The sequence below is a fragment of the Cynoglossus semilaevis genome, chromosome 2, assembly GCF_000523025.1.
Source record: "Cynoglossus semilaevis isolate Cse_v1.0 chromosome 2, Cse_v1.0, whole genome shotgun sequence".
Lineage (NCBI taxonomy): Eukaryota > Metazoa > Chordata > Actinopteri > Pleuronectiformes > Cynoglossidae > Cynoglossus > Cynoglossus semilaevis.
The window spans coordinates 8,905,536-8,917,364 of record NC_024308.1 but is presented as its reverse complement, the minus strand read 5'-3'; the positions used below and the strand labels follow the sequence as shown (position 1 = coordinate 8,917,364).

General features: G+C 38.7%; 2 protein-coding genes across 4 annotated transcripts; both read right to left on the bottom strand.

The window, feature by feature from the left end:
• Positions 1-240: 240 nt before the first annotated feature.
• On the bottom strand, positions 241-5,897 carry mknk1 (MAPK interacting serine/threonine kinase 1). The gene is made up of 14 exons (XM_017031358.2): positions 5,748-5,897; positions 4,952-5,013; positions 4,337-4,439; positions 4,104-4,202; positions 3,915-4,012; positions 3,746-3,825; positions 3,588-3,661; positions 3,397-3,501; positions 3,268-3,323; positions 3,077-3,172; positions 2,783-2,977; positions 2,363-2,527; positions 2,207-2,250; positions 241-2,119 (listed from the first exon to the last, which is right to left on the bottom strand). Exons 2-14 carry the CDS (start codon positions 5,003-5,005, stop codon positions 1,894-1,896), a joined length of 1,395 nt encoding a protein of 464 aa, XP_016886847.1. The 5' UTR covers positions 5,006-5,013; positions 5,748-5,897; the 3' UTR covers positions 241-1,893.
• Positions 5,898-6,259: 362 nt separating this feature from the next.
• mob3c (MOB kinase activator 3C) lies at positions 6,260-10,747 on the bottom strand. Of its 3 annotated transcripts, none has more exons than XM_008335548.3 (4): positions 10,280-10,724; positions 8,407-9,012; positions 7,390-7,592; positions 6,260-6,739 (listed from the first exon to the last, which is right to left on the bottom strand). In XM_008335548.3, exons 2-4 carry the CDS (start codon positions 8,822-8,824, stop codon positions 6,710-6,712), a joined length of 651 nt encoding a protein of 216 aa, XP_008333770.1. In that variant the 5' UTR covers positions 8,825-9,012; positions 10,280-10,724; the 3' UTR covers positions 6,260-6,709. The 3 variants fall into 3 exon arrangements, with proteins under 3 accessions (XP_008333770.1, XP_016896573.1, XP_008333779.1); XM_017041084.2 differs by lacking the exon at positions 10,280-10,724 and adding an exon at positions 9,893-10,238; XM_008335557.3 differs by lacking the exon at positions 6,260-6,739 and having other exon boundaries at positions 7,397-7,592; positions 8,411-9,012; positions 10,280-10,747.
• Between the last annotated feature and the right edge of the window lie 1,082 nt (positions 10,748-11,829).

Below are 11,829 nucleotides of genomic sequence, written 5' to 3'. Positions count from 1 at the left end.
AATATCCTGTACGTGGGTACTTTAGAAAGTGACGACGTCAGACCGAGTGGGCGGTATGTAACGTTACTTCTGCTGATTTGTTAATTTACTTCACTTGTCAGTGCTCACGTTCTGGCTGATCATTGTAGGGTGAGCATTTAAAAAAAAAAGGAATGAAATGAAATGAACACTAATACTAGGAATCAGGTATTATTTTGTTCCTCATAAGATAGTACAAAATAAATGGATGACAAGAGAACATGTTGGACAGTTTGTTTTATTAAGAAGGTAAAACTCAAATTATAAGAGTCATTGTTGACAGGAAGACTGCTAAGAAGTGAGTTCACTAACAGTTAACATTAGGAAATAATTCCAAACCAATTAGCTCCCAGTAATCTCACTCACTGTCAGCACAGGGTAATGAGACAGAGAGAGGGAGAGAGTTTTATGATTCGTGAGAGTGCTCTAACCTGGTAATCAGTTCTTCTTTAATGTGTGTATGAGCTCAGAAACATCACCTTTAATCCCTGCTATTCTGTAAAGGCCATTTGTTGCTATAGCAATGGCCTGGCCCTGGTGGCGCTGGTAAATCGGATTGGAAAAAGCATTAAAGTAACAGTAAAAGGATACAGTAGTGGAAGATGAAGATTAAAACAGCGTGTCCAGAAATAAAAATAATAAAAATACAGTGTTGATAAAATGGCATAAATAAATGTTGCAATTACTGTATGTAGTCACGATGAAAATACATCAACACTTTTTTTTCTTTCATTTAACCGTTCATTAATCTTTCACACCACTAGTTAGCTCTGTCTACATACAGTACATCAATCAAAATCAGTAAATATACTAGTAATATTGGTAAATATATACATCATTTTTAGTTAACTGATTTTTTTTTTCCAACTGACACATTCACAGACCCAAACCAACCGAATAATAAGAATCCACAGAACAAACAGAAAGATGACAAACTATGGTTTATAAAAATAAACATCTCTTAATTCAGTATGGTATCCTTATCTTCACATAAAACTAGAAACCAAAGAATACTCAACGCATTCACATCATTTAGACTTAATAATCCATGATATGTTGTTACTGTAAGTGCAGGTCCAGTAGAATGGAAGGAGAACCAGACTTTCAGGGATGGTGTTTTTTTACACTAAGAACATGTGGAGACATGGTGCAAATCAGAGTCTGAGGTAAAGTTTTAAAACCTGCTTTAAAAATACAGTTCTAAGAGAGCTATAAAACTCTTATTGTAAGAGCCACTTAAATATTTTCCCTTTGGCTAAATCAGTAGCTTATGTTGGTGCTAATGGAAGCTGGTGGTGACAGGAAATAGCTACAAATAAAAACATTACTTTATTGGCCTAAATTAAGTATGTTTCCGTGTAGGCTGGAATAACTTGCAAATTATTTGCAACATACTTTTTGAATCCTCTTATACTTGTAGTGGATTTTTGTCTTATCTTCAGACTGCATACAGAATTAAAAAATAAGACTGTTTTTCCTGCAGTAACACTTAAGTAACAGTCAATTCACAGTCTGAGACAAAAGAAAATGTTATAAACTGTATAAAATATTGTAAATAAATAAATATTTAAAGACTTTGTATGTTTTTCAAATACCAGGCATATTAACCAGCGAGGTGGTAACAAATAACTGTCACCTTAGTGCTGTCACAGTGAGTTAAAAAAAAAAAAAAAGAAGTGAAAATCCCGTGAAACGCAAAGTTCATGGTGATGACGTTTTCCACATTTTGTCACTTTACAGCCTTTTTCTAGTGTCAAACAGTTTTAAAATGTGGAAAAATTAAATTTAAATTTAAGATGCTTTCTAGATCATTGGAAACCAATTGAGGGAAAGGCGGAAGCTTAAAAGATATGACTGTGGACTTGTACTGCTCCTTCAGGCTGCAGGGTCGTCAAAGGAAGAAGTGAAGTCCTGGGAGCGAAGGGCATTGGACTCTGCTCTTCTACGAGCCAGCCTGGAGTTGGACGGAGGAGAAAGTCTCATGGAGCAGACGATCACCGCCACCCCCTCCTCCTCCTGCTGCTCATCATGCTGGGACAGCTGACGGTTAAAGGCAATGGCTTCTGCTGCAAACAGGGTCAAATCTTTGGTGCTACTGTTCCTGGAAGAAAACAAGAGAGGTAAAGTTATAAAACAGGAACTTTCTGAGTAAAGAAAGTTATTCAAGTCCTCTGAAATCAACTGTCACCTTTGTAGAACGTGAGGGGTGGGAAGACCTCTCTCTGGGGCATCCTGTTGACAAAAAAAACCAAGTAGTTTTCTTTAGTACATGATGAAACAAAAAGTGAAAATACTCAAAATACTTCACGATGATGGACTTTTTTTTTGATGGACTGACACTCACCCCTTGCACCCATGGGTGGTTTAAAACCTCAGCAGCACTTAGGCGAAGTGTAGCATCTCGTACAAGGAGCTTAGAGATGAGATCCTTGGCTTTGTCTGTGATGTGAGACCAGTCCTTGTCTGGAAACTCGTACTTCCCCTGCTGGATGCTTTCAAACAGATTACTCTGAGGACAGAAATGTGTACATTATCAGGACTACTGTAATTGTTTTGATGAGTTACAATGATGAGAAAACAAAAAACATCACATTTACTCTGCACTTGTTAATAACCATAACAGTGAAACTACATTAAACATTTATCCTGATTCAGTGTCGTGACAGTGGAGGCGGAAAGAACCTTTGCTCTGTAAACAGAGAGTGTTGAACATTTACAGCTGCGTCGGCTGAGGAAGACAAAAGTCAGTAGATAAAAACTTTACCTGACAGGTTCTGCAGGTTTCTCCTCGATCCCAGCCGCAGTCAGTGCCGCAGTGACCTGTGAATGGTGGGCTACCACTCAGCAGGATGTAGAGGATGACTCCGAGGCTCCAGAGGTCACAGCGTTTGTCATAGAAGGAGGCCTCATCAGTGAAGACTTCCACCACTTCTGGAGCCATGTACTCGGCTGAGCCACACTGACAGGAAAAACACAAGAGGAGTCAAGAACCATATTCCTTCAGAAGGATTCTGTTTGTGTGTGTGTGTGTGCTTCAAATGTAGAATTTGACAATTACAGGTGTGGTGAGCTCTGGGGTTGTTATAGGAGTACAGGCACTGCTTAGCTTCACTCCACTGCCCAGGTCAAAGTCACAAATCTTCACAGGTGACACCTGAGGGCAAACATTAAAAGACATAATTACAATGGTGATCTCCAGGTTGACATTCAGTCCATGAGAAAGCTTCTTGTCACTGGGTGCCTACTTACCTGATTTGGAAATTCACACAAGATGTTCTCTAGCTTGAGGTCTCGATGAGCAATGCCTACAGAAAAGCCCATTGTTAACAAGAAAACTAATTCCATTTGCTGGGCTAGATTTTTCATATATTTCCTAACCTTTAGTGTGTAAGAAGTCAAGGGCTAGGGCAATATCTCTGACCACCTTACTGGCCTCCAACTCATCAAAGTGCTTACGGTTTTGTATATGTGTGAGAATTGAACCTGGGATCAGAGAAGCAGTGCATTGTCATGAGACACAGAAACTCCACAGAGAAGCTGTTACTCAGGAGTCAGTCATCTTTTCTCACCTCCACGGAGCTTTTCAAATACCAAATAAAAGCAGGTGCTGTCTTCAAAGAAGTGGAACAACTCCAAAATATTCCTGCAGCAAGACATTTGGAAATTATTTAAAACTGTGTATGTGCTTTTTTCTTTCAATTTCATAACCTCTCCTTAATGTACTCACTTGTTTCCCTGACACTGGTAGAGTGTCTCCACTTCTCGGAAAACACGGCTGCGGCTGTAACCTGCAGTTTTTTCTATTATCTAATAAGACAACAATGGACACTATAATAGTTTTTGTTTTGTTTTTTACTGATCACACATTGGTAAGCTCCTGACAACCTCTTATTTACCTTAACAGCAAACTCCTGTCCATTCTGCATGTTTATGCATCCTTGAACTTTGGCATAAGCACCCTGACCAAGGACTTCATCTGTCAGCTTGTAGAGCTCTGGGAGAAAAAAAACAGTAGTTAGTCCACAACAAGGACTGTATAACAATTAATTTTTATTTTATTCTGACAAAAACAAGTCCTTTAATACCATGGAAAGTGCCCGTAAAGCTCTCTGTTGCCTTAGTTCTTTTCTTCTTCTTTCTTTTTGCCACATCTGGAATGTTTACTGGTTGGCTTTGTTCCAAATCTGCCAAAATATAGTCCTTCGATTTAAAAGAATCCAAAGTTTACAGGAATGTCATATTTTAGATCTATACAAACAACCAAACACCAACCAAACATTTGGATGTTTTCTCTAGGTCATATTTTAAACTTTTGTACCAAGTGGGCCTTGGGAAAGGTGTCGTCTGTCCTCTGGGAAAATGTCACTTTCTTGAGTTGCCCCACAGCTCTGTCCTATTTGGCTCAAAGACAGTGGCATACCCTGTTACAGAAGTAGTCCACAGAGGAGTGAGAGAGGAAGTGAGAGAACAGAAGTCTTCGGAAGATCAAGTAGACAATCAAAAGAGGGAACTACTCCACAGCCTAATGCTACAGATTAAGTAAACGTACAGTGCACTAAACCTACAGTGCCTCACTTGATATGTGTGCAGTATGAAGTTGTTTTTTAAGAGAGATTAACTACATTCAAAAACGGGTATGACAGCTGTACTGATTATGTTCCCCTGTGAAAACAAGCCAAATCAATGGTCTGATGGTAAATCAGGAAATGTCATGACAGGTCTTATCTAACCCTGGATATGACAGGAAAGAGTCACACCGCTGTGAGCAAAGTATGACTCACACAGTGTCATGAAGCCTATGTTTGAGAATTAACAGCTTGCTCACTGTCCAACTATGTGCTTGACTTTCTAGCTACATGCATTAACAAGCCCATGTCATTTAACTTGAAATAAACTTTGTAAAAGTGGTCGGAAAAAAGTTTAGAAATCCTACCTGTAGAGAAGGCTGTAGAACCTGTAACTCAGTCATCATGTTGTGCCACACCATAACTGCACCTGAGACAGACACGACAACAGTAAAATAATTTTACATTTTAGTAATCCATGTGGAAACACGGAACATGTTTTTCATTGAGGTCATACTGTAGGCTTGGTTGCGCCATTTACATAAATGAATATGTATAATAACAAACAGGACAGACAACTAAAATTGTACTTCTTCTAATGCTAGCTCAGTCATTCCTGACTAGGAATAAAACAAGCCTTACTACATAGATACCGAATACAAAGTCACTTAAAAGGGAACGACAGAACTTGTTTTTACTCATTGGACTCACTCAATAACTAGTTTTTCATCGTACAATACATGGCAACTTCATACGGTCTAGCGGTCATCCATTAATCGGCCAGATTGTAAGCTAAATGCAAATAAGATAAAATAAAATGTTGCATTAGACAACGCAGCCAAATGTTATCGCGCTGACGTGATAGAGCCTGCTGTTGAAGTCGGCAGTTTCATAAAAACCGATGTCTGACAGCCTTGTCTATATTTATCATTAGCAGTGTCGTTTGACAACATACTGGCACCGTCTGTGAAGAAATATTGACCAGGCATTTGAATTAGAAAACGTTAGCATTAGCAGTCAACATAAAGCAACTGTCGTTAGCGCCTGTCAGCAAACAAGAACCAGTTCGTTCACCTATTTAACGTCTATTTCCAACTTCGATATTTAAACTGTACATGGACTGATTTATAACAAAAACAACCGATAGAGAAAGCCCTTTCTCACCTGCCAAACTGCACCAGGCCCTGTGTCACAGCCCCTGCGGGATGGTGTTAAGATCCAACGCTCGTTGAAACTCCATCACTCAAACAGCTGCTGACGCAAGCTGGAGCGGGAAAGCAAGCAACAAACATTGGTCCCTCCCATTTGACATAAGCTTTGTCTTCTATTGGTCGAAGGTGACGCAATTTGTTCACGTCACATGACGTAGAATCACTGTCCACGCAGAGGGATATTTTTCGTCGGTGACGGATAGGGACGAAATTAATTTGCTCGGTAAACAATAATTTGCATTGCATACAAAACAGTATTGTTTCACGTTATTTATTAAAATACCACGAACCAGTAAATGGTGTATATTAGGAAGTAATACTCTTGTATAAAGGAAATAACATCAAGATAACATTCCATCAAAGCACTTATGGCAGGATTAAAATGTCTTGTTTTTGTCTCTCAGTTTTTATTTGGAAATGTCACTAAGAAATGTAGTTCCCTTTTTGGAGCATCCAGGAAGTAGGTCAAGTTAGTACTATAATGGGTCAAGATCCAGATCAAAGTACCAGTATGTTATGCAAAGGTCATATACCACAATCCATTTGAAATAAAACATATGCAGTACATTCTTAGCATTTTGACTTTATTTAAAAAAAAACACAAAAAATATGTAAAGTATTCCACTTTTATAGAAAAAACAACACTGTTCATCTGCACATACAGAAACGTAAACAAAAAAGAACAAATATACACATGCAAAATAAAAAAGACATGAGCACATTGGGTGTATTTAATATCAATATGCTGTTATAATTGCATCACTGCACTGTGAGTAAAATAAAATCTGTAAAAGTACATTGTCACCATCTGCCATAAAAACTGTACGTTTTTTTTAATAATGTTTTCAAGTTGATGATTTCTCATGAGGCTCAGATCACATCAGAATGCAGACTCCCTTGTCCCCGCACTCCTGTTTAATTACATATCTTTTCCGTCATCTCTTTCTGTAGCAAAAGAAAACAGAGAAAACAATTGGTTGTTAGGAAATTGAATTTTTATATATATATGAAAGATATATATATAATGTATATTATATTATATATAGGAAAACTCAAATCTAAAATATCTACAAAGATCATATCTGATATGGTCACAAAAACAAACAAACAAACAAAGATATTGGTTTTGCCCAAGTAATAAATGTTATGTTTTAAATGGTATTTAGAATAACCTTAAAAGACAACCATGCACAAGAAACCATTCAGAATTTGCTCTAATCATTTTAAATTGTACAAAGAAGGTTGACTAATCGAATTGCAGTAGATTCAAGGAAATATTTGATTCATATTTTTCTGTAGATTAGTATAACACTTTGTAGAGCTTTCAAATTGATAATTTATTGCAAAAGGTTAGTCCCAGAAACTTCCATTTTCTAAAAATAAAATAATAATAAAATTTAAAAAAAATATCACGTGTATAAAATCTTTTCAAGGACAAAGTATCCTGGATTGAATACAATGTAAACCACACTCATGTGTGACACAGGAAATCAATTTTTTCTCATTGTGGATAATCCACAGTGGGGTCTAAATCATATTATCTAACAGAATGATGGTTGGGATCATTTAAAACAACAATCAATCTGTTGTCTCACCAGTGGCTCCAGTTCCGAGTGGTCAATGAGGTTGAACTCTGAGATGAAGTAGTAGTAGTGCTTGTAGCAGGTGTTTATGTGGGCCTCTGCTCCCATGTTACAGATGCTGTCAAAGTGATGGATGTACACATGCACAAAGACTCTGAAAAGACGGCTCAGGATCTTCTTACACACCTGCTGAAAGTTCTTGGGGAACGGCACACCTAGTACACAGTGGAAATTGGTATTAGACAAGTTCGAAGAGGCATCGAGAACTGACCTAAGATTATTTTTTAAAGAATCCCCATAGAATATATGCTGTACGTATTCTGTCTGCATATATCCACAAATATGAAAACATGAAACCAGTTACAACACATATAAGGGTTGCCACTTAATATATATTTTATCTAGAAAAACAAAGACCATATGCAAAATAAATAGAAAAAGACAAAATGCTGCCAATGGTCAGTGAACTTGAAACTGGACACATGCAACGGCATCGATGTGAAACACACATCTGCTGTATTTATAATGTATTGTTTCTTGCGACTAAAAGAAATGTAAACTGTATGTATCAGCCAGTAGAGGCATTAAGAACAATTAAACTTCAGTTAGAAAATAGCTAATTCACCACAGCCACAAATGGATTCAACTATTCATATGGTTGAGTTAGGATGATCTCATTTAAATTACACCCAGAACTATGTGGTAAAGTGGACATGCCTGGTGGTGTTTTTGTATCTGTGAGTGCCGTTGGTCTCACACTCCTGCCGTCATTATGGACGGACTTCTCATATCCATGAAGCATTTGTCTAAATGTGCTGCTGTAATAAAAATAACATCTTTAAATGTCAAGTCTTATTGTTTCATTAACCTCTGCTTGAACTTCATCTTCTCATTTGTGCTGTTGATAATAAATAACTGTAGGGCACTCTGGGGTGACATTGACGCCGCACAACATTAGCACTCCATCATTTTATTAGGTAACAATCTGTTCAATAAAGGAAGGCATTTGTAGACTGCTCACACACACACCTACTCTGGTGGGGAAGATCTCCTCGTTATTGATGAGGGACTCTATCCAGTCCATCAGCAGGTTCATGTACTTCAGAGCAGGCAGCTTGGTGGGTTTCTTGTAGTCATCACCGTCCTGCCACCGATACTCGTACTTCAGACCCCCGGACATGATGGGACAGGTGCGCTCTGAGCAGTATTCGCTCACCGTGCCATAGATCAAGTTGATCCTATTAAAGAAATCCACCACATGAACAGCGATCCAGTCGTTCATACTTTCTCCTTCCGGGAGCTGAACCACTTTCCTCAGGTCCAGGCCAGACTTGAGTGAGGCCTGGGCCTTTTTGTAAAGTTCAAACCGCTGTGTCCCAGGCTCGAAACGTTTCTTTGGCCTGAACGTTTTGTCTTTGATGAACACTTGGCCAAGACACAGCGCCATCGACGTTCTCTGTTTCCTCAGAGATTCAGGGAGGGAGAGCTGTCTTAGAACAATGTTTGGTTTAGAGTTTGATCAAAGATGTGGAGCCTTCCTAAAAGAGGGCCAGCTTCTAGATCAGGTCACACGGGGTCAGTGTCTGTCAGGCAAAGATTGCAGTGACGTCCTGTTGTCAGATGAACAGACATCTCCTGTGAAAAAGGGAACGACAACTATAGTTAGTCTTTTCCTGCCTTTTCTCTGCAACTATTCCTGACTGATAAAAAAAATTGAGCTGTCCACTCAACATTTAATATTTACTCACAACGTTTTAGGTAATCAAGCGGTCAGCACATTATAATTTAATAATGAATAACCTTTACTGTATGTACTGGGTTATAAACAGGCAAACCAAGGTCAAAGGACACAACAAACTGTGGGTAAAACCTTCAATGTGACTTTACTTCAACTTCAGCTCTGTGAACTACAGTTCCAATACATCATGTATTTAATAACTTATTTTGCACAAATGTATTTAATTTATTTACTTTGCTGTATTATCAGTTTTCTAGGAACTATGTTGTTATTACGTTGTTGTTAAGAAATGTTTGAACCTGGATGTTTCGACAAAATGTGGTGGCGCTGCAGAAAAGTTTGGCCACCATTGCACCAGTAAATGTGTATTGTTGTATGTGGTTTATTTTAGGACATTGGAGGATTAAAACATCTGTCGTCTCCCACTGGATGTGACCCTGCAGTCACATCAAAAAGGCCGCGGCTGCAATTTGATCCTACGTCTGCATTTGTGTCCCCAGCTCCATTCTGATCTGCCACCATGAACATTTTCTTTTCACTGTCTGTGACACAAACATGGGGAAGTTTCTGTTTGTCGTCACTGTCGTCTCTGCACAATACGGTAGATAAAAACGAAGGTGGAACTGCTTGGGTGTTTGTGTTACTTCCACTTTCCTCACATGAGGAGTGAGTTCTAAGAAAATGGTGAGGGTTTTAAAGGCAGTCAGCATTTTGATATGTGAGACTTTGACTTTCCACTAGCTTCCACAGTCTTGCTGATCTTGGTTCAAGACTAACCAGAGGAGGAGCAGCAGGATGAATACGTGGTCAGAAGATACGTCTATGAATGTCCTTTACAAAAGGCTTCTAAGGAAGTCCAACACTTATGTTGCTTTGTCTGCTCCTGAAACACAGTTCCAGCCAATACGTACGGTGTGTGTGCTGGAGACTCTGTAAATTAATAAAATGTGACAGCTTGTAAGACGGAGAAAAGACTCACATGCCTCAGCAGTGTCGTGTGTGACTATAAGCATGTCTAAACACGCACTGCTGGCAGCCATCCATGCATACTTTTATGGTCTTTAAGGAATTTTGCCTGTGACACTGCAAGCTAATAGACGTCATGATAAAAAACAAAATAAAACAAAACAGAAGAAAAAAAGGAAAAATCTGTCTGCACTGTACCTGGCTGGAATACTTAAAATCCAGGAAAACGTTGTGGAAAGTTGTTGAAGATTTGGGCGTGGGATCCCTTGACTTTAAAAATTAGGTCAGCTGAGAAAGCTGTAGGTCAGCTGCAGACACTCCCTCCAGCTCCTTCCTGGGTTTATGCCCTCTCCGTCAGCCAATAACAGGCTGGGAGGCTCACTTACTTCTCACGGCAGCAAAAGAAAACACACCGAAGAGAGAAAAAGTTGTTCAGCGTCTCTTCCTGTTGGTGATGTCACATCCTTACTTTGTCTACTCCGTGCCCTACAGTTCTACAGTTGCCGTCTATACACTGCAGCTCTCCCTCTGAGTGTGTGGGTGTGTGTATAAAGATGATCTATAAGTTGAAAGAAAAGAAGGGCTGGAAAAGATCTGTCCAAACCACTCCTCCGCCCTCCCTCTCTATCATTTTTTTCTCCTTTACTTTCTTCTTATCCCTCACCAGAGGAGGCAGCTCATTTGTCCCGTCAAAGCCCGGCCCTCTGGTAAAGGTCCTGAGAAAACAACTTTTCGTCCTCAGGCCACATGTAGATCAGATGGAACAGAGGGAAACCCACAAACATTTCTGGGTGTTTGGTAGTCTGTGCCGCTCTCTCTGCTTTTTTGAGACATCTCAGTAACATGTCATTTAAATTCTTGGTATTTAAAGACATCACAGTTGAACTCTAAGTCTTTTCCTTAAATAGAGATGGAGTTTATACTCTGAAAAGTCTCTTCAATGAAGAGAAGAGTCAGTGTTCACCAACTGAGGCATGTATGGCTGCAGTGGCTCATATCACTCAGCCCTTGAGGGCTGGGTGTTTTATGAGGCCTGCCATGACTTTTCCCTTTGTCTTGAATGTAAAAAGTGACATTCTAGGGTATGGTCTTTCTGTGAACAGTCCGGTGAAACAGAAACCTGCATGAAGAAGCTTTTTGAACCTATTATGTTATGCTTTACTTTGAGTGTGAAATAACAACTCAGTGGTACTGCATTTGGGACGGTGATGGAACAGTGTCTGTTGAAATGTTTATATGTATAATGTATTATTTAATGTAATATTTGAGTCAGATTGAATTATTAAAGGGCTTTTTTTATATTACTCACTAAAGTCAATTGAACCCCCCCCCCAAAAAAAAAAAAAAAAATGCAAGGGACATTTGACACAGAAATACTAGAAAAAAAATAAATGTCACTTTTTTAGCATGCCCAATCATCGTCGTTTATTTCTCATAAATGTAAATAAAATACTGCAGTAATTTCGGGGTGATTTTAAAAAAATATTCTTTATATTCTTTTGCTGCACAATAAGTTAAAAAGAGTTTTTCTTTAGTATATTGGCATAATTAAACATTGGGGGAAAACAAAAATAGTTTAATATGAACAAAGTCGTGTTAATATTTGTTTGTACTCAAAAACCAAGTGTTTAAAAGTGTGTTAAAAAAAACTTCTACTACTACTTCAACGAGACGTTATAATAGATAATACGATTACAGTACAATGTTTCAGAATGGCCGCCTGGGGTCGCTATGGCTGTGGTTATGAA